Source organism: Branchiostoma lanceolatum, chromosome 16 (assembly GCF_035083965.1).
Source record: "Branchiostoma lanceolatum isolate klBraLanc5 chromosome 16, klBraLanc5.hap2, whole genome shotgun sequence".
NCBI classification, from domain to species: Eukaryota; Metazoa; Chordata; class Leptocardii; order Amphioxiformes; family Branchiostomatidae; genus Branchiostoma; species Branchiostoma lanceolatum.
In genome coordinates, this window is record NC_089737.1 from 14,652,409 (window position 1) to 14,677,810 (window position 25,402).

Consider the following 25,402-nt stretch of genomic DNA (forward strand, 5'->3'; position numbering starts at 1 on the left):
ACTCAACTTCAACTGAAAGCAAGAGGGTGCACGCGTGACATTTTGACTGATAGCATACTTAACGTGTCATATTGCAGCCCACACAACGTACAGTGTACACGTCAATCAAACTGGACGGTCGTGTTACTCATAAACGTGTGGGGGGGGGGATACCACATAAAAAGAAGGATAGTTAGTGCAGTGCCGACCTTTTAACTTTATCTATAAGGGAGAAGTAGGGCCGCACCAATTCAATTTAGTGGTTCTCGGATTTGATAAGGATATTTGCTCAACCAGCAAAACATAAAGAACACAAAGCCTGCCCAGTGGGGATCTGCAGCTCATGACGTTCGTAAAGTGGCAATTTTTCATGTTTCTACCTAAAGCTACACTCTATATTCGTCCATATTGTAACACAAATGGATGGTTCCTTTAGTTTTTACGAACCGTTTTGAAACATTACATCGATAAGAGCAATACATCATTGAGACTGAATTCGGCAGAAAGCTATGAAGGTTTGAATCATCAAATTTACGATGTATTTTGAAAACGCCAACTGATAAGAAACCATGTTTGGCTAGAGTACATTGACTATGGTGCTTGCTCGTTGCCAAGAGAGGTTCTACTTATCGGCGTTGGACCCTGCAGACGTGACAGTGTTTTACGTCTGAACGCCTGCCTGTAATGGTTTAGACACGCCCAACCGGCCATAAATCGTCTCTCGAACAAAGAGGGGGACATAGATGGTCGATACCACTCAAGCCGCTTGTCAGAACCGTCGGGCTTTCTGACACGCGGTGTAAAGTTCAACCAAGGAGGTTCAACCCACTCAAAAACCGTAAAATGGCGCCCTGGATGCTTCAAACTGTGGTCGTGTGTGCTGTTCTGGGTATGTATTTGTTTGATTTGTATAGATATTCAAAGTTTAGCGGTTGTATGCGAAGAATCTGCCTTTGATAAGTAGCTGTGTATGAAAACAGCACCGATCCAGTAACTCTAAATCGGGATCAAAGCAGCAAACATGTCAGCGTATTTATATTTACTTCTTTGACTGCACATTGTCAATTACATTGAACTTCATTACCACACATTTGTGAGTTCTGTAAGTTGAATCAATATTGATCTTGATAAATTCGTAGTTGGAATTACTGTCCATGTAAGCTGTAAGTGCACGTGACGTCACCATGACAACATAGCATCATCAGCTTACACAACAAAGTAGATGATCCCAATGCCACCCATGCCATTGAACCTGACCGGGACAATGTCTTGCTAATATAAATGACAATAATATAGGACCCATAATCGCGGATGAGATTGCTTTGATGTATATTTTATATATTGTATAGCTCATGTAACTTTCCATGAACGTTTAGCTGACCCTGTAGTCCTTATACCCTTGACCCATATTGATAACGGTGGCCTTTGGTGCCGATTGTGTTTCAACGTGTTATCAATCATCCAACCCAATCATCATCGAAAACGTTGGGCTTTTATTTTTATTTTTCACTGCTTTCAAAGAAGTAAAACCCCGCATTAGTATCGTAGATATAGAACCTTATTGTAGACTTGCAACGTAGTTTACAATTCTTCGCTTGTATCACATCTTATGCCCCATGTTTCACTTAATGTTTGTTTATCGTTGTTGATTGTTGTCAACTTGCAATTCGCCTACGGGCATGAATTTGCAATAAACTCATAAAGACAGAAAAAAATCATATGTCTGATGTACTTTTAAACAAGATGTATTGTTTGAGAAATTGCCACAGAATACCCGGTGAATAATACACTTCGTGACTAAGAATTCACCCCCGTTGTACTAGCCTGGTCCCAGTCTCTAGGGTCGGCTTAGTGGTGTTTTACCGGGCCAGTCAGTTTCTGATGGCCTTTCTACCTCTGGCTGCCATCCTACTATCGCTACCACTGCCATCCTACTTTTCCGCCGACCCAAGAGTGCCGAGCTAATTAATCCAAGGCCGTAAACAACACCCCGAGCGGGCCAAGCTGTCTGGGCGGGTGAGGGTCACTCACAGTGCCGTAGAGATATCGGGGAGGCACCGAGGGTATGGATTCCAGGCTACCGTTGTACTAAATTACATGTACTACTGAACCCTTGAACCCATTTATAACAAAATATAACAACGCTCCTACCGATATTCATGTGAACTACATCTCTACGAGTACAAAGGAATAGACCGTCTAGAAATAGACCTGTTCTTGACCTAGACAAAGTAAAAACTGTTCCAATGACAATGCCAATAATGCTTGTTTTTGTTTGCTAAGCCGACAGAGACAAAACTTGAAGATCTCACTGACAAAAATCGTGACGGCACTGCTTGAAAGACATCTCTTAAGAAAAAAATATTAACGTTACGACGCTACTTAGAGAACATTGTGGCTGCTCATTCGAGCTCCGATTCCTTGAAAAAGCCACACGCAAGACGAGGCTTGTCGGTGTGGGCTCGAATTAAGTTCTACATGCGCGGCTACAGCGTCTTTTCTGAAGATGTGGCGTGAGTGTGTACGGTTGGTTTGAGGTTGTCCTTACTATTTACCTATTGTGGCTGCTCTTTGTTTGACTTGGTACAGCTGAGGTGACGATGTTACAAATGTAATTGCTTTCGTCTCCAGCTGCAGTAGTTGGAACAGGCCACTGCACAGCCGGATGCAGCTGTTCACAAGAGAGGGTGAGTTGTGCGACTGGATCATACAAACTCTTTATAGAATTGCTCGAACAAGTACACTAGAACATTGGTATTTCGTACAAATTCCACATTTCTTCCCATGTCCATTCCTTTTCCGTATTGCGCAGTACAAGTACAAGTATAGGGATATGTACATTATTATGCATGTTGATACATTCAAAATGCATGACTGATGCATGAACAGTACTCAGTGTGTAGTGCGTCCACCACTCTACATGTCTATCATCAACAAGAAGAGCCGATTCGTCACATCTGCCTAGAGATTTGTTGATACATTTGGTGGCATAAGCATTTACTGTACAAGTCAATGTACTATAAAGCCAGATCCAGCCAAATGTCATAGAAAATTTGCCATTAAGGAAAGCCATGTACCTCCAGGACTTCAATTCCTCTGAGCTATCAGGTTTTCTGAGGGGTCAGACCAAATATCTTGCTTTTGTGGGTATTGACTCAGAACTTCCTTGTACCACGCTTGTACCCAGCCATGTCCAAAGTTACGCCTTGTGTTTTCGAGTGAGACCTGGAGCGTTTGTACCCGCGGTCTTCCTCAGATCTACACTCTACAACTAAGAATATAGTTATGGAAAACTAGCTAGAATTGTACCTAGCCCAATGCCGATTTGAACGACGCAGCTTTCTTTGCACACTCTCATATAAAGGTATAGTAACATAACTGTTACCAGTGGACTAGCCCCCTGCTGCAGTGATTGCACCACAGTGTGGCCCCAGGGCTATGAAACGGAGATGGGCACCGCCTTATACATCAATTATGGTGTGGGAGGATTTAAAAAAAACAAAACATAACTGTGACGTCTAAACTCTACAGGTTGCCTTCACCCTGACGCGCTCCACCAACGAAGGCAGGATCACCGGCTATAATGACGATCTGGTCGTGACGTTTGACCACGTCATCAGTGACGTAGGAGGAAGCTTCGCGGGAGAGAAGAACCCGTCCGTCTTCACGTGCGCGTTGCCTGGCGTGTACATGTTCAGGTGAGGCAAACTTGGGGGTGTATGGGGTCGTGTGGCGTAACGACAGGGGTTTCGGCCCAGAAAAAAAGCGGTCCCGGGTTCGAATCCCCTGACGCCACCGATGTTGTGCCCTTGGGAAAGGGTTACACGACTTTTGACGACGTCCATTGTTATCTGTACGTGGCACTGTTGAAATAAGTTGTGAAAACTTGAGTGCAGTGCCACGTCGTCCTTGTCTGTCTGTGAATTAAAAGACGTAAGACAAACGAACAACTACAGCAACAACCCTGACAGCTGCAGCTTCAAAAGCAAACCTTCGTCACCAACTTTTAAGATAGGAAATGAGACATTTTCAACTTCAAAACTCTGATTAAAGATGTATAAGAAAAGGTCCTCGATGAGACAATCTTTTCTTTTTAATCATTATTTAGTTCAATTCAATTAATTTTGTTTCCGTAGTTTTACAGCTCTGGCGCAGAAGCACCACTCCGCCTACATCAAACTGCTGAAGAACGGCGAGTTTCAGGTAACCCAAACAGCTCCCACACCTTTCTCATTTTTGAATTATAGATGTTAACGACAGGACATCGTGAAACAGCGAAGTATAAATAAATAAATAAACAGCGGAGTATATTTCGGCATTCACTCCCAAACACCAAGTGTACCGAGGTAGTACTACATACTTCCCCCGAACTTTTCCATGTCGATCTTCCAGTTCAGCATTTGATATCTTACATACTAATTTTTCAAGAGTTCAAGGGAGGAGGTCAGGGGTCTTTTGACATAACAGAAAATAATGTTTTAAATCCGAGAACCAACCAATAAAACTGACGAACCCTAAAAAAGAGGTATAAACAATCTTCTTTGAATCCTCTTTCATGACAACTGAGAAATTATAAGTCCCTGTTGAATAAGGTTGAACGTTTTGCCCGCAATGAATTATGCTGCGCATACGCATTTGGAACCACGAACCCGCTTATTGCCACTTCCCATTTCTGGTTATGTTGCAGACGGCGTTGTGGGCGGGGCGTGTCCAGGGTAACCATGGCAGCGGCTCCAGTACCGCCGTCCTGCACCTGCGCACTGGAGACAGGGTGTGGCTGGCCATCGGGTCGCCTGGATACTACGGGTTGCATAGCAACGAAAACCGCTTCGCCACATTCACGGGCGTCCTGCTTTATTCCGACTAACTCGATTACTATAGTTACGGCGTGTTTCTGCCACGCCAATATGGAGTAGTAGTCTTCAAGTGACAGCACTGCTGCGTCATCCGCCATGATGGTGACGATTCAGGACACTAGTTTGTTATGGCAAATAAGTCTTGTACATATACGTAGAATATTGTTATAGCTCGTTATGCTACCCATATCAAAATTGCAGTGTAATGTCTAGTCTTTGTCAGCAGGGCTAGCCCTTTGTTATAGCAACAGGCTAGTTGGCCAGCCCTGGTTGTGTGTGCTGAACAGCCAAACCAATAAACAAAATAAACAGAGATAAGCACGATGATGTCTGAACATTCTGTTTCATTTGACTCGATTATTCGTGTGTGTGTCTGTGGGATCATAATGCGTCAGTTGAGGTTAAAATCATTTGGCGAAGGTATGAAGTCGCGGTTTAGTATTGGTGTAACTATGTAGGTTTATGCGGCCTAGTGTTGAATGTACCTGTCAGGTCAGGCACCCAGGGCTAACAGCACAACAGGTAATATCCATGTTACCCCCCCCCCCCCATTAGTAAACTTGCATCTTGTTTAGGTCACCTGGTAACGTAGAAAGACTAGCAGAAGATCAGCCGGCGCAAAACTAGTGGATCTTCATCAAAGGTACTATCAAGAACAGCACAAACAAAACAAAAAATTGGAATTGTAAATTCCAGACAGTTTATTTTGTTTGTTAAGATTGAGGTGACATCATTCTAAGCCCACGATCTTAACCTCTGGCTTCTTCTCTCTTGTGAGAGCCTTTAATCCTTGACCCCTCACTCCCTGCGGAACAGCTTGACCTTGACCCCGCTCTCAGGTCGAAGGATGACCTCCCCCAGTGGCTTGAAGTCGTCGCGTTGTTGCGTGGTCTCGATACGGAAATGGCGGAAGATGGAGGACAGAATGGCTTTCTCCTCCATCATAGCAAACTTCTGGCCTGTATATATAAGAAAATTGGAGGTAATTCTAAGATGCACTTAACATATAAAGTATATCATAATTATACCATATGATCTCCCATATGTGAGACCTTTTTCAAGAGTTTTCCTCGTACAGTATTCCTGTGCACTCATCCAGAGCAAAGAGTGGTGAGAGCTCAAGCGATGACGCCCCTATCAAACCGTCATTTCCCTTTACGAGTGGTTGACAGGTACTGCATAAGGTACTCCCTCCTAAAAAAGACCGCTGCAATTTCAAAGCAAGCTACTAGGAGGCCCAAATATACACCACTTCATTCTTACACCACAAGCTATATGCCACAACTATCCAAGACCATAGCACGTCAGAAAATAAAAATATAAGGAATGTCTTCACAGTGCCAAGGTCGCATAGCAGCGGACCGAAAATCGACCTTAACATTCGTCTTCCCAACACCTACCCAAATACCAAATATCATCATAATCAATTCAGAGGTTCTGGAGTTATAATGAATGCAAAACTACGAAAGCGCAGACACGTCCCCTCTCATCTTATTTTCTTACCGATGCAGTTCCGGTGCCCAGCGGAGAAAGGGATGTAGGTGTAGGGGTGGCGTCCGACCGAATTCTCCGGGGTAAAACGCTCAGGGTCAAACCGCTCCGGATCCGGCCAGTGTTTCGGGTTGCGGTGCACGTTGTAGGTGGGAATGATGGCAGTCACTCCCTTTGGCACTTCGTATCCACCTGGTGTCATGGGAAATAATTGTAATAAAGACCTTTATTGTACATATATCATATACGTTGATGAAGGTTAGACATCTAGGTGATAAGATACGCTAATAATAGTTAAGCAACTGGATAAGATTTTATAAACAGTCAGACGTTTCAGACAGAATCCTCTATCGTCAGTGACTAAAGACAGGACTTGGAAACCAAGTTTTATACCAAAACTCTGAACAGATATCAAACAAACAAACAAACAAACAAACAAACAAACAAAACCAATATTACCTACCGATGACACAGTCCTCAGACAGGGTTCTGCCAAGGAAGGGCCCAGGCGGGTACATGCGCAGGGCTTCCTTGGGTTAAAGAAAGAGAACTATGTGACAAGATGTTGTTGTGGTCAGCGTTGTTCACATCTAAAATGCCTGGGTTCGAATCCCTTAGGAGCAGACCCTCATGTTGTGAAAATGAGTGCCTAGCTTCGGTAAGGGACGTCCTTTCGAATGGAACAAAGATAAAGAAATTAAATGATTGAAGCTTTATGATGTCGATTGACCTTAACGGGTTCTAAATGACTGACCTTGATGCAGCATTCCAGGTACTTCATCTCACGAAGGTCATCCATGGTCGGCTTGTGGTCAGGGCCACCTGTAGGAGAGAGGGAGGGGGGCATAGGAGGGTCACGTTTTAACCACAATGGAAGCGCAAATCTATGACAAAGAGCTCAATGTTAATATTATTCCAAGTGGCAACATCATTTTTGCAGCATCGGTGGCATACTATCAGTTTTTGAATACTAAAAAATGAGACAAACTTCTGAGAAAATATTTTCCGACGTACTCATCACCCTGTCGAGTTCCTCATGAACCTTCTTCTGCACCTCGGGGTGGGACCCGATCAGGAAAGTCGCAAAGCTGGCAGCGGCAGCCGTGGTGTCATGGCCCTGCAGAGGAAGAATAGTGTATTTTTAGTCTGGTATCACTCACTCATTCACTCACACGCTCACTCACTCATTCACTCACTCACTCACATTCACTCACTCATTCTCACACTCACTCACCCACTCACCTACTCACTCTCACTCACACACTCACTCACTCACTCACTCACTCACTCACTCACTCACTCACTCTCACTCACTCACTCACTCACTCACCCAATCACCCACTCACTCAATCACTCGCTCACTCTCACTCACTATCACTCACTCTCACGCTCTCACACTCACTCATCACTCACTCACTCACTCACACACTCTCACACTCACTCACTCACTCACTCACTCTCACGCTCTCACACTCACTCATCACTCACTCACTCACTCACACACTCTCACACTCACTCACTCACCCACCCACCCACCCATTGACCCACCCAATACCGTGCCCTACACTCATTGGATAACAACCAAATGCCCATACGTCCTCAAAAGGGCTATGGGACTACTCTCTACAGAAACAGCATTGCCAATTGCTGTAGCTATAGATGGGAACAACAAAGAGTGGCCCGGGCGTCTTGAAAAGACGCATAGGGGTGGCGCCCATCTCCATTTCTATAGCCCTTGGGCCACACACATTTGTGCAAGTCACTACAGCAGGGGGCTAGTCCGCTGGTAGTGATGTGTGTTTCACTTCCATACTCTTTCCCAAATGCTGAGTGCTAAGCAGAGAAAGCAGTACGTATGTACCATTTTTAAAGTCTTTGGTATATATGACCCGGCCGGGGTTCGAACTCACGACCTACCGTGTGCAAGGCGAACACTCTACCAACTAGGCCATTGCACCGGAACAACAGACTAACAGGGAAATAAACTTGTGAAATCAGAGTACCGCAAACATGAAGTTGTCCACTTCTTCCTGGATGTCCTCGTTCGTGAGTTTTGCCTCCCCCACGGATGCGTAGAGAAGCATGTCGAGGAACGCCAAGCGCTTCCGGCCGCCGATGGCGACGGGCTTGTCCGGATCCTCCACGATGTCGAACGCGTCCTGTGATTGGCTCTCCAGCTGCTTCTGGAACTGTTCGCTACGCTCCTTGATGACCTTGAGAGAGAGGTCAAATAAAATGCAAGACTAAAAACAAATCAACCAGGATTTCTTGTAGAAATTCTTATTGCAGAATCAGCATCCTTAGATTGCAAAACGAGGCGAATCCACATTCGACTACCAGCTTACGATAAAGCATACCGCTTTCGCTCTGTCTAAAACAATTTGAACAGAAAAATGACAAGCATAACATAGTTACTAATATATGTAGTAATGTATAATCAAAGAGCAGAGCAGTAATCGGTTACTCCATGGAGCTTTGTTAATTTGCTGATTGGTTGATTTTGCCTTAAGCCAGAATATCCAACTTTTTTCCATTTACACCTTGGCTGCATAGGCTTTAGTCAAATGTAGCGACTTAGAGATGATGATCACATTCAAATCCTTTCCCTACCGAGCGGGTGAAGTCATGAAGTATCCGGAGAGTTTCCTCGAACTCCCGGCCGGGCCCGAAACTCTTGTAGATGATGTCGGACCAGTACCAAGGCGACTTCTGGCGGAGCTGGATCAACTCACTCACCCTGGAGAAGAACATATTAAAGAAAATCAGGGTCAGTATCAAAACTACCCTGGGCGCCAGACTAGTACCGGGTCGCAAGCGATTTCCTTCGGTGGCCCAAGAACAGTCTGCCCGCCCGGTCTCAATCAACGCTCCGGGGAGTTGAGCCCGTGGGAGTGAACCGCGCCCCTTTTACACCGGTCAATTCCCCGGCTAGAAATCCCCCGGCGCGCTAATTAGGGTTCTGCGGGCTGGGGTCTCTGTGCCGCCGAAGGAACTGACTACAAGGTACCGGCTAAAGAGAACCGGCTAAAAGGCCCGATAAACAGTCTGGAACCCAGAGTTTATCAAAACATGTGTGAGGGCAACTTTCATTTTTAATTCAAAACCGGTCTAAACAAATAAACTACAAATTTAACAGTTACAATTGCAAAAAAAGTTGAAATTGCAATTTTTAACAATAAAACTATCAAGTATGATGTGACATGGTACGTGTACCTGACAATGTCTTTCTAAAATCATCACTCAATATGTAGACTCAGATATTGAAAAATTCTGCCTTACCTGTGGATGGCCCTTACATAGTCAGAGTCTGTGTTTTCCTGGGCATTGAGAGACTTCCCCATGGCAGTTCCTGTGGAAGGACAATACAGATGTTTCAAACAGCTGGGTACCTAATAAAGTGTAAACTAAATGAAAATTAAGTACAGGTTTAGGTACCAGTACCTGAACTACTTTTTTCAAATGATGGTAAATTTTCAAAAGGGACAAAAGCATGTTTGAGCTGACAACATAATATCTAATTGTGGTAGGTATCATTTTTATGAAAAAAACATTCCACATCTAATTTCTTTGTTATTTTAGTATAGGGTGTCCAAAAGACGCGTGGACGCATAGCTAGCTAACACCCTGCCACTGACCACAGAAGATGTCCAGGGCACAGGGAGTGATGAAGGGGAACACAAAAAAGGGCACGCCAAAAATAATTACTCAAGCAACTGGATAAGATTTTGAAACAGTCAGACGTTTCAGACAGTATCCACTGTCTTTCGTCAGTGACTAACGATAGGACTGAGAACACCAGCTTTATACCAAAACTCTAAATAGATATGTTAATGAGGTAAAGACAATTTAGGATGTCTTGAAGTAGTCTTCAAAAAGAAGATTAACTCAAGACAAAGTTATGTCAATAGTTCAATTAGCTACTGTTGTTCTAGTACAGTAACTAAATGTTGCTTGTCCGGGGGTGAAGGGTGGTGGGCAGTGCATTATCCCAGGTGCCTGAAAGTTGAACGCGTAGACCGCCTTTCCTGTTGAGGGCGGGGTTGTACATCCTCTCATATATTGCTTCTCTAACAAAAAAGGGCATCTTATTTCTTTCTTATTTTAGTGTAAGGCGCCACAAAGACGCGTGGACGCATAGCTAGCTAATACCCTGTCACTAACCACAGATGATATCCAGGGCACAGAGAGCGATGAAGGGGAACATATCGAACTCCTCTCCAGTCCTCGCCATCTTGTCGAGTTTCCGGACCATGACCTTCGTCTGGTCGTTGAACTCGTGGAGAAAGTCGTCCAGGATCTTGAAGTGGAAGGTCGGGGTGATGAGGCGACGGCGCGTCTTCCACTTGTCTCCAGTGCTGAGAAAGGCGATAGGGTTTTAAAAAACCGTTCATGTATGTATCTATCTCCTCATTGACAAAAAAAGTCGGATGGGCGTTTGAAACGTCTGAGATTGAAATTCAGTAATCCAATAGTTAAGACTCAATTTTATTTTTCTTCCATGCATGTAACAGGTCACCCTTTGACATGAAGTGCTAGAATAATCCAGTGTTCGAATTTTCGACAGCGGCGCACATGAAGTGCGTTCGAATTATTTGTATTATAAGAGTGCATGCCAAATTTGGTGACATTTAGTTTCAAAATCAAGGCATGTATTTTTGGTCTGAAAATGGTCACAGGTGCCATGAATTTGATGATGGTCAGAAAATAAGATGCCTCAATTACTTAAATCTGATAAATCGTTTCTTAGTTGCTATTTAAGCAATTGAATAGAATCGTGTATCACTGGAGCGTCTGTTTATGATCCTTCACAGTGATACGAAATTTGCAATTACGTTCACAGATCACAAGTTTATGCATTGTTGCTCATTTCGTGTCAACACATCAAGCTTAGGTGGTTTGAAACAGGCAATACCTGGTTATAAGTCCAGTTCCGAGCCATGGCTGAACAAATTCATACAACTTCGACTTCTCAATGTGTTTGGATGTACTGAAGAGGACCTGCGTGTGAACAAACAGAAAACAGTGGCCTCTTCAGTCACTATGGTAACAATGTCCCCACAATTTCCTTGCCCAGAAATCATTATCATATCAAAAGTAAATGCTAGGAACTTGGACGCTGGCAAGTATAATTTACATGTGAAGCCGCAAACTGATTGTAACTTCTGACAATTTCTGGCATCTAACCCTGATACTAGACATGCATGATAAGATGCGCTAAGTACAGTCGACAGATATGGAAGGTTCATGTATACACATATAATCATCCGTGAATAGATTAAGGTTGGTAAGTCACTGAATAAAAACACTTTTTCTTACACAACCAAGTCTTTTATTCCACCAACGTTTCGGTGACCATCTTTCACCTTCCTCATGGCAATTCTGACTGGTTCACATTGCACTACATTGTAGTTACTTTGCGTTTGGGAACGCATCTATAAGCAGCGACACCTGTGCTGCAGTGCAATGTGAGCCAGTTAGAATTGCCCTGAGGAAGGTGACAGATGGTCACTGAAACGTCGGTTGAACAAATCACTTGGTTGTATACAAAGAGTGTTTTTATTCATATAAAATCATGTATTCATCGAAGATTTGACAATTGTTCTGTTAAACATTTTGGCTATTGCCCTAAATAGTGTACAATTTTGTACCTCTAAGCTTTCAGTCTGCAGTAACCATACAGTAGGGCTGGGTCCAAGCCACAGATACATCATGGGCGCGTTGTCATTCACATAAGCCTGAACCCAGCCGGTGAGCTGGGAGAAAAAAGCTGCAAAGGAAAGCACAAGTCTCAGCAAAAGGAAATTACATCTCAACCAGAGGTTAGGCTGGGTGGTTTTTGACGGGTTTTCAGACGTTTTTGTCGGGCTTTCTATTTTGTCCCGTTTTCTTTTTTTTGTATCAACCTACAGTGCGGGCAGAGGTGTATGCTGAAAACGGGACAAAATAGAAAGCTCGACAAAAATGTCTAAAAACACGTCAAAACCAGCCAGCCCAACCTCTCCTTGGAGAGTAAAAGCATACAGTATCAGCTTAAAGCAACTTTAAAACGTGCAGCTGCGAAAGTTGGCATGGAAAAAAATTCGTGCTTGGAGAGTTGTGAAGAAAATGTGTGCGTGGGTATTAAACCTGTGGAAACATTAGTTGGCTCACTTGATATGTCGACCCAAATTGAGGTCATTGACCTACTGCCATCTAGGACGATACCACTCTAGCAAGGGAGTACAGGTAATACTGCTGCAGTATTGTTAAAAATCCGCTAGACGTTTCTTCGGTGCCGTCTGTACCTAAACATTTTAAAGGAACTCATCAACAGGATCTTAAGTTACAGATGCTAAAACACAAACACACAACCAACAAGTCAATTTTGAAAATTAGGCACTTATTTGCACAATTGGTATCTGTTACTATTGCCTCAGCCATACAGTTTGTAGGTTACACGTTAAATTCAGGTTATAGAAAACAATGGAATTATATAATTTACTAACCGATTATGTAAATAAAGATCAAATTTAAGTTCCCACCCATTTGTGCTTAGTTCCATGAATAAGGTACCTGTCGCGGTGCCTTACGTAGGACGTAAGGTACCACGACAGGTGTTTGTTAGGACTTTGATCCGCACCGGAGACAGGAGCAAAACGGCGTCCTTACCGGCCGGTTCCGTCTTGAACTGCAGCGCATTTCCCACCAGCGGGTAGGCAGGCGGTCCGGGGATCTTGTTGATGATTTTCCAGAGTTTCCACCAGCGGGCGAACGCCAGGACGGCCCAGATCGTCACGGAAACGGCGGCGGCCACAGCGGCGGTCCACAGCACAGCCGCCATCTTGGGAATGTGATGAGCAAAGGTCACCTAAGTTATTTGTTTATTTATTTATTTATTTCTGTATTCTTTTACTAGGGTAGCTCCCTCAGTGGCTTCGCACTGATTTTCAGGGAGGCCCTAGATACACATATACAAACATACAACAATACACTGATATATACATAACATTTGTGCGTCATAACAAAATCATATCCGTACTCATAGTCCATATCGTGCCAGGTCGTAAGGATTGAAGGTCAGAGGTCACACAATTCTTTTGCACAGAGTTTTGAAAGATTGTGTGGATGAAGTGTTTTTGACAGATACCGGTAATGTATTCCAATTTTCTGCCCCCCTGTATGCAAATGTCCGTTTCCCCGATTCCAATTTAACCTTTGGCAGACGTAAGGTGAGATTTGAACTGTGACGTGTTGTGTAAGTGTGAGACTCAGACGTTCTGCTAAAGGAGCTTAGGTACTCTGGTAGCAGATTATGCAATGACTTGTGCACAGTTTGCAACAGGTGCATCCTACGACGCGAAGCTAGGTCTTTCCAACCAAGAGCGGAAATGTGTTCGCCGTCGACATGAGATCTAAATGACAGTCCAAGTATCAATCTTGCAACACGATTTTGGTACTTTTGTAGCTTATCGGACAAAACTTTCCCACAATTTCCCCACACCACATCACAATAATCAAGTTTTGGCAGAATTAAACAGTTGTACAACATGGCCAGTGTATTTTGTGGCAAAATGGCGACAAGACGTCGGAGAACACCCATCCTTGCAGAGACGGCATTGGTCATTTTCTCCACGTGAAATTGCCATGTCAAGCATGCGTCTAGCCAGACACCCAGATACTTGAAAGAAGGTACAACTTCAATGTAGATTCCAGATAGATATGTAGTTAGTTGTTCCTTTCCTAGTTGCATCCTTTTAGAAGTGCCAAAGAGCATCGCTTTGCACTTACTGGTGTTCAGCGTGAGTCTGTTTGTTTGTAGCCATTCTTGAATGCTCTTCAGATCTGCATTCAGTGCCCTGTTAACATCGGAGACTGATTTAGCAGCAAAGAAGAGTGCGGTATCATCGGCATAAAGTACTATATGCCCGTGGATGATCTGGTCCGGTAAATCATTTATATATATTATGAAAAGTAGCGGTCCGAGGACCGATCCTTGCGGAACTCCAACAGATATTTCCAAAAGATCACTGTTCACCCCATTTATAACTGTCATTTGTGTCCGGTGTGACAGGTATGAGTCAAACCATGTCAGTGCCATGCCCTGTATGCCATTAAACCTCAACTTGTGAAGGAGGACCTCGTGACATACGGTGTCGAATGCCTTCCTCAGATCGAGGAAGACAGCACCAGTCACTAGTCCCTTATCCATGTTATCTAATATGGTATCGGTAACATGTAACAGTGTAGTTGAGGTAGAGTGTTTCGGTCTAAAGCCTGATTGACACTGGTTCAGTATGTTGTGTTCCTTAAGGTAGCTGTAAACCTGGGTATGAATGGCTTTTTCAAATATCTTCATGAAGGATGGTATCACAGAAATAGGTCTGTAGTTGTTACAACTGCTTTTGTCTCCATCTTTGTGCAATGGTGTCACTTTAGCCTTTTTCCAGTCTGTTGGAACTGTTCCAGTGGACACTGAGAGGTTGTAAATGAAGGTCAGTGGACCCGTGATAACAGGAGCAGCGTGGCGAATGAGTCGACTACTAACTCCGTCTAACCCTGTGCTCTTTCCAAGCGGTATGTTCAAAAGTTGACGGTGAGTAAACTCAGCGGATATCTCATTGAATTGAAATACTGATCTTGGGGGCCCTGCAGTTGCATTGAACACACCAGTAAAGGCTGCAGCTAGTTTTGATCCAATAGACGTGAAATACGTGTTAAACTGATTTGCAGTATCTTTCTCGTTTTGGTCAGGAATGTTAACTGGGTGTCTGACTTGGCCTGGTAGAAGTGTTTCTATTCAAAAGTTATCTATTCCATCCCATGCATACCTTTCGTCACACGCTTACGTCATAATCAGTTATCTCTGGGTACAACACACCTGCACAGCGATGTTGCGCAACGATGCGCTGTTTTATAACTACTATAGATTTTGTCAACTTTTAGGTTGGACAGTGTTGCTTAGGCTCTGTATATCCGTGCATATTGCTAGGGGGATATCCCGGATATAAGTATGTGTACGCAGTGCCCATCGTCTGTCTTTCGTGTCCTGACCAGTGGTAGAAATAGCTCTTCCAGTGAGCTAAACTTATCTTTTTTCCCTCGTCACTGGTAACATACAGGACTGGGGGTTAGGTTTTGCCAAACAGCTTAGATCTACTGTCTCATCATGAATTTAGATGCGTCAATACATTCAGTACAATTGGCTAATGTTTTTTGCCATTCTGAGTCCTTTTGTCCCTGTAAGATTCATCTCTTACAGTGAGTAGTGGTAGTTATTTTTCCCTGAGTAGATCTTGACGTACGCTATCAGAAGTAGGTAGCCTGAGTTGTGCTGATTATCCTACATGTAAGTGCAGTTATCATAGACATAGCGAAAATAACTTGGCATGTTAACTTTATATCAGTCAAAACATTATACTGTTATCACCTCTCGTTAATATTGTAGACCTACAGCCAATGACAATGTCACTCTATATGTTCTTTGATCTTTACTACCACGAGGACTCACTTCACTTTCATACTCTACATACAAAATTGCAATATTTTCGATACTACTTAATAGTTCATTTTGCTCCAGTGTCAATAAATAAATGTGACTGAAATAAAAGTAGGTAGCTTGGTTTATTGGATGTCATCATTTATTGGATGTAAACACATCAAAACACACTCATTACATTTGCACACAGTTACGTGTGGCACTCGATATGACTCTGAATGTCAGTAGCCTTAGGAGATGAATCATCAACAAAGTAACTATCCATGTCGTTATGTTATATCAAAATTGCAATTACATGTTTCAAATAACCAAAGTTTGACAGGTTAGTTATTCAGGTAAACTATAATACTCGTTGTAGAGCTATAACAAAATTTATATCCTTTGATACATTGTGAGACTGCATTTCATTATTGAAAAGCACTTCTCGTAATATGTACTGGCATGTAAACCAAAGATACAGTGACTGTTAAGTTACATACAGCCCATTTTGTAAGTAATTGCTGATATTGCAATGCCAATTGTCAGGGGAAGCTTTCTCATGGAGATTGATACACAGTTCTGCAACACAAGATATAAAGATATGCAGGAAACGTCTCACTAAAATCAAACGTTTCCTGCATAAGTGAAAGAAATTATGCCAAGCAATAATAATAGTAATCATCACTATAATGCTTTTGATTAAATGAAATTGTTGCTTTATGATAGCAGATGATAAACACAATTCACAAGCTCTCTGCAGTCAAGTTTTCATCAATGTCGATGAGTGCCTGCTACAGAACCCGTAGAGTAGCTTCACTTCCATTCTTGTTTCTCCATCGGCGAAGCATTTCCCTGCACATGCGGTCCTGGTCGATCTTGGAGGTTTGAATTCCATCTATCTCGTTCTCGCTGAACCCCAGCTTCAGGGCGAGGTGGTCCCACTTGCTGCTAACTCCGGCAATGGTTTTCTCAATGCATACCTGCATGTCAGCTGTAACAAGTGTTGAACAATCTTCTTAAAAAAAAACGGACGGAATCTAAATCCAAACCATGGATTACGATACTATTGTAGTGCAATTTTGACGACAGTACAATGTCCTTTATCAGTAGTTCTTAATATGAATGTGCAACTTTCAAGGAGGAACTTGAATGTAGCTGTATGCAGTTATGACAAAGGGATATTATGTGTGTATTTACTAGAAAGAATGAAAATTATTCAGCATTGTCCAACGTCTAACCGCGATAAGCTGGAGAAGATGTACGAGTATTAAACATCTAGCTTTAGATCCACCTGTTTCTGCCGTGTCTCTTCTGACCCCGCTTGACCCTGCTCGAGCTCCGTCGTCTCTCGGTGTAGTGGCGCTCTCTGACATTTTCGTCTTCTTCTCCGGAACTGAACAAGGCGGTGGGCTGTCGCCGGATCGTTTCCGAGCACGAATGCCTCAAACGTAACAAGACATGAACATATATAAACTCGGATCATTGGAGACAAACACATTTGTGCTGGAAACAGTTACATTCATCAGTCGTTTTGGGTAACCACACTACATTCACATGTGCTGGCTGATGTATTGATGTTGCCATGTATGACTTTAGATATTTAAACCATATCAATAGAGCCTAGTTTTTGTTGTTGTTGCTGTGATCCTACGCACATGTAGGGCGTGGCTTCTAAACCTTGATATCCATTATACTTATAGCAGTGACCACACAGAAAAAGATTCTAGTCAACGTAATGCCACGTGAAGAAATCATCAGCTCTAAATATGTCTTACATTAACATTAAGAGCTAATTAACATAAAATCGACACAGCTATTACTAATAGTACTACATCACGAATTAAAGAGTTCGCTTCACTATTGCGCTACTTGTCGATTTGATGAGAGTAGTAAACGTACTTACTTTGGAAGACATCGCCCTCCTGAAACAGAAAATACGTTCACAATACATTGGTAGGAAAAGAGGAAAGTAACAGGTAATTGCTGTTTGAAATTGTAGTGTTCTCATTTCTATATTTAGTTTGTGTTGCACATCTAATAGCTGGCCAGGTTGGGCACTGGAAAAATAGACTGCCATGCATCGTAATCGTGTACTATGTGTTCCATGTTCTATGACACCAGGCTTTGATACTTTACTTTGCTTTAGCATTTTAGATACACTTAAAATGCTATCAGCTGAGATCACATCTTACCTCTTTGAAAATGAACTGACATGCCGTCCGAGTCCGGTTTGCTGGAGCTTGAGCTTCCTTGACAGTCACCTCTCCCTTGACGGGGTTACCATCAGGTCTGTCCAACAAAATTTGAACGTTTTGGCCGTTTGTCTCGCAGCAGTGATTGGAACGTAGCACCATCTGTGTAGACGCGCCCTGGCCTCCACGGACATTAACAGCGACGTCAAGCACATCCCCATGGAAGAGATCGAACATTGCTTTGTTGTTTCCACACTTGGTGAAGCCTGGGAGGTACTCATCTGTCTCTACACACCGATCTCTACAGACAACGTGGAATTTCACATCCTCTAGACTGGGATTTATGTATGCAGCAAACCGACAATCTAGAGTTCTTGATGTCAGTGCACCAACTATTGTCCTTCCTACTGACATTACCGCGTCGAAAGGTGCCCACACATTAGCCACAGGGCTAAAGCTCTGCAAAAACATAGATGTTTTGTCCGGGTATATCTGGTGCTCTGTTGAAGCTGTGATATCTGTCCAGCCTTCTCCATCGTGATGCTTCAGCAGAAGACACTCCATCCCTTCAGAAGCTTGAGGCCGCCAAGTCTGCACCTCCACTGGCCCATTCAGCTGTGCACCGTGTAGGTTGACGTCAACAGCCGGGGAGAACAGCACCTGATCCAGTAGCTCACGTGGACAGGCGTCCTCACCCAGGGACCAGGGGTAGCCGGAGATCCAGTTTGCACTCTCGGGATCCCTCAGGATAGCAGCAACATCAACGGCAGAGACCGTAAGCATTGTGTCTCTTTGAAGGGCACCTGGTGGTACAACAAGTTTGACGAAGCCAGGAATCTCCACTTCTCCACCGATGGGACCTACTGCAGCCTCAGTCGTCCTTCTGTACTTCAACCTTTCCGGTATGCCTAGCAACAATATCGGTCTCAATGTCAGACATTTCTGAAGGCAAACAAGGTGTACGACATTTCTCGATTACCTTTGGGGTTCAACCAGGGGGCCATATTGCAAATGCTCAAGCGTTTACGTTTTTGGTGACTCAGAACAACGCGTACGGACTCTAATTATATATAATCCATGATATAGAACTTTTATGGGATCAACAAATCATCTTTGAACTGAAAGAGACAAGCTTTTAGTAATCTTTTTATCAAGAATACCACTTCATATCACAACATCTCTGAACTCCAATCAGTTTTTCTTTTTTCGATCCGAGGGTGAAGTGAGATATGAGTTGAATTCAGAGCGGACATCAAGGTCCTGTGTCGATAAATCGTTTTAGGAGACTACTTCCCATCAAGTCAGAAAAAAACGAAACGAAACCAATCACACTTCTTTATCGTTAAACACATAATATCTGTGTCAAGTTTCGTTTCTCTTAGTTATGAAAAAGTAGTTTACAAAAGTCTTCAATCAACGCATCACATATTCGGCTTTGAATTCAAGTGACTTTGATACCACACATCACTCTAGTCTAGCAGTAGAAGAGGAACTAATAGGACTTAAGAAATCAAATTTGGCATGTAAGTTGTAGAGACATGTAAAATCATATAGGTGTAATTTAAGGGTGTGGTCAACTTGAAATCAACTCAGTCGCTTATAAAATGTGAACAACAAATTGAGACACCTCAGTTTCGAGCAGAGATGTTCCTGTACATTTGTGCCAGATTTCAACTCATTTCCTACAAAAATGAACCTACTATGATACAAAAGGCGTTTCTTTCTAAACACTTCTTCCTGAACGCTCCTCGTAGTTTAAAAACTAAACGAATCTTTGGCGTCTAAAACCACTAAACAGGAGACTGTGTAAAGCTTGCCACCAGACAGAAATAAGTGAAATTTTGCGAAACGATGACAGGGTATATACCCTGGTAAAGTGGTCCCTCATATTTCAACTTTGATACCCAATTCATAATTCTATACTATCGCTCAACACAGCATTTCTCTCAGTCTACTCGTGCAGAAAGCTGTTGATAAGGTAGAAACATACCTGGAATGTCTCGAACAATAACAGGAATGCTGATCCCAGCCGTAATCATGTCCTTCTCAAATATCTTGAGATCACCTGAAATAGCTGAATAATCAACTTTGCAATGTGTACATGTACATTATTTTCAAAATGTGTTATCATTATGATGAAAAATATTTTTTTCCATAATTCAATTTAACAAACAAAACCTCAAGAGCAAGAACGGTATACGTTGGATTAAAACTGCAATTTCACGTACCAATCGCGATGTAATGAAATCTCAGAATGGGCTTCAAGTCAGCTGGCCTATCAGTTACTTCACTTCCCTGACTACCGGTACGTGCAGACCACACCCGCATCAGCAGCATTACATCTCTGTCGTCCAGCTGACTGAAAATACTGTCCAATGTCTGATGGAGGTCTGCAAAAATCGCCACGATGGTTAAATTGTATAGAATTCAATACTATTATATTTGATGTCCACGCAAAATCACTCTTTCGCCTTGAAGTATCTCGTGCTCTATGCTGTGATTGCTGTCTTTAGTTTAATTCATTCATTCATTCGTCTTAAAAGACGGGGACTCCTTTAATAAGTGATTCCATATTCAGGTTACTGTGGAAAGAAAATCGATATCTATCCAAAAGTGAAAACAGTAAATCAAATACAAAAGAATGCATACTTTGATAGCTGTTTCTAAGTAAGAACATATTTATTTTCTGTTTGCGTCTGATTGAGTTTAATGTTTTGCGGGCCGAGACAAAAATCTAGTGACTTTAGGCTTGACTCATCATGAAATGATCAAGATGTATTCTCTGTCAGGTCAACACGCATCTGTTTACTACAACATATTGTTAAACAAACGTTAAACTGTTGGTTTGGCAGCTTTGTCAGACACGGCAAATTGATTATGTATGGACAGCAACTGTCATAATTCATATAAACAAAAGCTTCAATAAGTTTCTACACAGGTTGCTCGAATGGGAGCCTTCGTTAGGTTTGAGTTGAATGTGCCTTCAAACCTAATCCTGATATTTGTCTTAGTACTGGTAAGTTCTGCATAAATGGACCTTAACAATACTGGTGGTTGGAAGCATTTCCTCCAAGGCCATGTAACGTGTCTACGTGTTGCTGAACAATTCTCGTATCATTTTATTAGGGATAAAACCACTTTCTCTATTAGTCAAATTTCATTTATATTTCCGATATTATCGATAATATAATATATATGGCCACATACAGCTGTATGTATTCTGCAGTTGTGATAAACAGTTCGTCAGTAATTACCTGCCGAAAAACCATGCTCCCCTTCCCCATCAGAACTGGTGCTGTCAAATTTAAGAGGTTCCCGCAACGATCCGTCATCTACAAGACAATGGAAGGAATTGAGGTCCATATTAGGTCCCGTGGAATTTCTGTGATTACAGGGCTAATCAATGGCTTTTATTTAGATACTAGTATATCTACCCAACCAAAATGCCCCATGGTGTTAGGTTACTTCTGTTGTCTACTTACTAATACAAATTGAACGTACAAATAGTTTCATATTCCTTAACTAAATCTGTCAACCCATCAGTCTATACTATATGTTACTATCCATACTATGTGTGCATATAGTTTCATATGTCTTTACCATCAGAGCTATAGGGACTTCCAGAACCGTAAGAACTGTCAGAACTTGGCGGTAAAAAAAGCCCAAGTTTTGGCTCAGTGGATAAAAAGGCTATGCCTCTCCTGGTGAATCTTGGCCCTGCTCCGTCATCTGTTGTCGGCCGCACAGCAGGTAATGGGTAGACAGTGGGTCCTTTTGCCGTAAGAGTAACGGTGTCATCTTCGTCCCCTTGAATGATAAAAGACACATTCAAGTTTTTGTTCGTTATGTTCCATGTGTTTCCCTCTTTTTAGGGTCACTACGCTACACATGTCCGAAGTCTAACAGAAGCTAAACAAACATTGGAAGTAAATTTTCCTTTATCTTGTCCTTCTGTTTTTTTGCCTATGAAAAAGATGAGGAGAAACTGCTCATACGAAGCAAAAAGCATGCAATCAGAGGATCTACTTTGCAGAGCTGTCGAGTGTCGACAAAACATAACTCATTAGTACTAAATTTATTCTTTGGATTACAAAGGACACAGTCAGTACCCAGCTTCAACAGAGCACCAGATACACATTTTCACTAATGGTTAAACACATCCTCATTGTATTGTATAAAACCTGTTTATATCTACAGCACTAACAAAAGCTATTGAAGTTTCAAGACAAAATGATTTCAATTTAACCGGACCTTACCAGTACTAGTCAAGGCTACCATCATGGCAGTTTGTATAAATGAGTGGTTACCTTCTATCGAAGATTTTTCATCATCAGGATCCAGAAAACCCCTGTCTTGTTTTTGCTTGCCTGGCGATGTCTGTGACACGTTCAACTCTGCACAGATCAACAGTATAATATACTTTTTTTATGATGAACCAAGACATTTCATCAACAGTTATAAACTGATGAGAGCAAACGTATCTTGTCCAAAAGGGAAGACAGAGCCTCACGTTAACGTCATGGACCAGAAACGACTGCTAGGATATCGACAGTTGCCGCATATGCTGAGAAAAATCACAAAGCCTAATCTTAACAAAGTATCAAGGGGAACATATTTCGTTGAAGCTTAAGCCTAACTTCAGTACACAAAAATAAAAGCAAGTCAAATAAAAATGTACCCTTTTTCCGTAGTTTGTGGACAGAGGTACATACTGATCAAGGTTACACAGGTACACACATGTGACGTTTGTGTGTGTGAGTAGAAAAGATATACATTGTGATTGGTGACTGTTAGATATGATAATCATTTGTCAGCTCCAAAATACAAGTTGGGTAGACAAGGTAAATCTGTATCCCTATATAATTTTTGAAAAAGCTGTCACCTTCTTAAAACAATCCAGGAAATATATGATTTCTTACACAATTCTTACACAATGTTTTGATTTTAACATAAACATACACATGAAAGTAAAAGATGATGTTATGTAAAGGTGACTGAACGTGGATGTACGTACCGGCATGTAGATCACCCACCACGCTCTGTAAGCCTGCCTTAGACAGAGCCTCTATCAGGACCTCCATGGTGGCGGCGTTTCCCTTCTGCCCCTGCCACACCTCCAGCATGTCCCTGCAGCGGGACTGGTCGTCCGGGTTCCTGCCGGAGATGTTCTTGACATCTTCCCAACCCAACCCTAGACAGCCGGCCAGATCCTTCCAACCCGTGCTCACTCTTTTCTTGATGAAGAAGAAGTATTTACCAACATCTGCAAAGTAACGTAACACGTCATTATGTCATCTGATCCTCCTCCCTCTACAAACATAACTAACAAATGTAGTAAATAAAACGGCTGAAAACAAGAGTTCAGAGACCTCATATCTCAATGAAATATCTTGATTATGCAAATAACTTCCACATTCGCATAATCTATGCTTGGTCATGTACACCTTTAAGTGACTTACACAGGTTGTCGTGTTAACAGCCCAACCTTTTACCACTTTGGAATTATGGCACTTTTGCATTCATCGGGCAAATTAGGAATTTATTTGCATAATTGGTATCTGTTAATGTTCCACCTGCCATAAACTACGTATGTTACATATATTTGAGTCACATTATGGAAACACTGCAAATATAGATTTTCCTCAGAAATTATGCAAATTAAGCCTCAATTTGTTTAATCTGGACTGCATCTCTGTCTAAGCTGCCTACATACTAGATATCATGGAAATCCGTCGTTCCTTTATTCAGTTATTCTCCTGAAAATGTTCCACAGCAAGCTGTTAGGGGCCCCAGAATTTACACCACTTCTTCTTTACATCACAAGCTATCTGCCACAAAAAATCAGGACCATAGCACATCCAGGTCAAAAGATAAAACACGTTCTGCTGCAGTACTAAGGTCACATAGTAGGGGGCCCAAAATTGACATTGACCTTTGTCTTCCCAACACCAACCCAACTACCCACATACCAAATACCATCATAATTCAACTTTTACGACTGATGTATTATACATGTTTTCGTTGATTATACAAATAAGGTCATCATTTGCATACATCATATCATATCATCTTCTCTACCCGAATACCAGAAGTTGTCCAAAGTGACTGTCTAAACTTAACAAAGAAGGTTTTTCTAGAATTTTCTTATCAATCATTGAGGTCCTCATTTACATAGTTTATATTCGACGATGTTCACCTTCACGTTACTTCCAAATACCACAATTATGAAATTCCCGTTATTCACCACAGTGGAATGGCAGTATTTTCTCATTGACTATGCAAATCAGGTCTCCTTCTGCATATTTCTGATCTATCAATGTCATCTCATTCTCAGCTACATATGTCACATGTTTGAATAGTCCTATGGTCTTATAGAATTTCCTTGAATTAGATTCTGATTTGCATAATTAGCATAAAATCATATAGCATCACTTAAGGTGGATATATACCAAAATCTATGACGATCGATATCCGTCAAACCCCTCTTGAATTATTCTCCTTCAAAATCTTAAACAGAATCGGATCCTGCAGTTCCAATAGAATACTATCAGGCTCGCCCCTGAGGCGTCGGCAAAATGCTGGGGGAGGAGGGGTGGCAGTCAAGCCTGCACCATTTGATACCCTCTGCCTCAAGAGATATCTACCATTCAAAAATCACGACCAAAGCATGTCCAGAACACGAGATATCAAAACAGGAAGTTCGGTTCCAGTACGGTAACAAGACGCTAGGGGGCCCAAAATCTATTCTTTTCAGGGTCTTGCCCTTCCCACATAACAAATATCAATAGATCTCAATACAATCCATCGAAGCCTTCTCGATTCATCATCGCAGCTGTTCATTCACATAAATATATACATCATTACATGCATACGTAGTTTAAATGGTATTACATAGTACATATAAACGCTACAAAAACATAACTGTCTTGGAGAATTCCCCTGTCATACAAAAAATCTTACCATTAGAACCGCCTCTTTGGTCGTCAGCCATGGTCACTGGTGGGCCACACGGCGTCGCGTGGGGTCACGTTAGACGAAAACCTTGAGACAACAAGAACCCTTCATTACGGAGTCACAAATTGCGTCTATCTCAGCGATTACAAGTGTATAGGAACAGTATTTGGACACAGACAAAAAATGAAAGTTATTCTTTATAATATATGCCCTCCTTGCGCTACCTAAGTTGAATCGACGCCACCTGACAACTGTAACAGTGGGGATCAACCTCCACTAACTGACCAGTCTAACTGGTCCGGACCTTTTAGCCTAGTGGTTAGCGCGTTGATTTCCCAAGCCGTCAGGCGGGGGTTCTAATCCCGGGAGCGGCATACTCGCCCCTTTGGGTTTTTACAGTGGTTCCCACACCGGCCCTGTGAGTAACGTTCAGATCACACAGGGAATATCGTACTCGGAGACTCGGGACGAGTCTG

The 25,402-nt window shown here is 42.3% G+C and overlaps 3 protein-coding genes across 3 annotated transcripts; 1 reads left to right on the forward strand and 2 right to left on the reverse strand.

Annotated features, from left to right (window-relative positions):
• Positions 1-716: 716 nt before the first annotated feature.
• LOC136422035 (complement C1q-like protein 4) lies at positions 717-4,955 on the forward strand. The gene is made up of 5 exons (XM_066409654.1): positions 717-868; positions 2,611-2,666; positions 3,511-3,677; positions 4,116-4,182; positions 4,667-4,955. The coding sequence occupies exons 1-5, from the start codon at positions 823-825 to the stop codon at positions 4,844-4,846; spliced, it is 516 nt and encodes a 171-aa protein (XP_066265751.1). The 5' UTR covers positions 717-822; the 3' UTR covers positions 4,847-4,955.
• A 590-nt stretch (positions 4,956-5,545) lies between these two features.
• LOC136421506 (cytochrome P450 4V2-like) lies at positions 5,546-13,181 on the reverse strand. The gene is made up of 12 exons (XM_066408834.1): positions 12,975-13,181; positions 11,975-12,093; positions 11,239-11,324; positions 10,488-10,681; positions 9,606-9,675; positions 8,937-9,063; positions 8,330-8,539; positions 7,341-7,443; positions 7,081-7,148; positions 6,790-6,856; positions 6,339-6,518; positions 5,546-5,794 (listed from the first exon to the last, which is right to left on the reverse strand). The coding sequence occupies exons 1-12, from the start codon at positions 13,144-13,146 to the stop codon at positions 5,634-5,636; spliced, it is 1,557 nt and encodes a 518-aa protein (XP_066264931.1). The 5' UTR covers positions 13,147-13,181; the 3' UTR covers positions 5,546-5,633.
• A 2,922-nt stretch (positions 13,182-16,103) lies between these two features.
• Positions 16,104-24,963, reverse strand: LOC136421507 (uncharacterized). The gene is made up of 8 exons (XM_066408835.1): positions 24,933-24,963; positions 22,987-23,235; positions 22,280-22,366; positions 19,963-20,037; positions 17,973-18,880; positions 17,684-17,702; positions 17,072-17,221; positions 16,104-16,771 (listed from the first exon to the last, which is right to left on the reverse strand). The coding sequence occupies exons 1-8, from the start codon at positions 24,961-24,963 to the stop codon at positions 16,572-16,574; spliced, it is 1,719 nt and encodes a 572-aa protein (XP_066264932.1). The 3' UTR covers positions 16,104-16,571.
• Between the last annotated feature and the right edge of the window lie 439 nt (positions 24,964-25,402).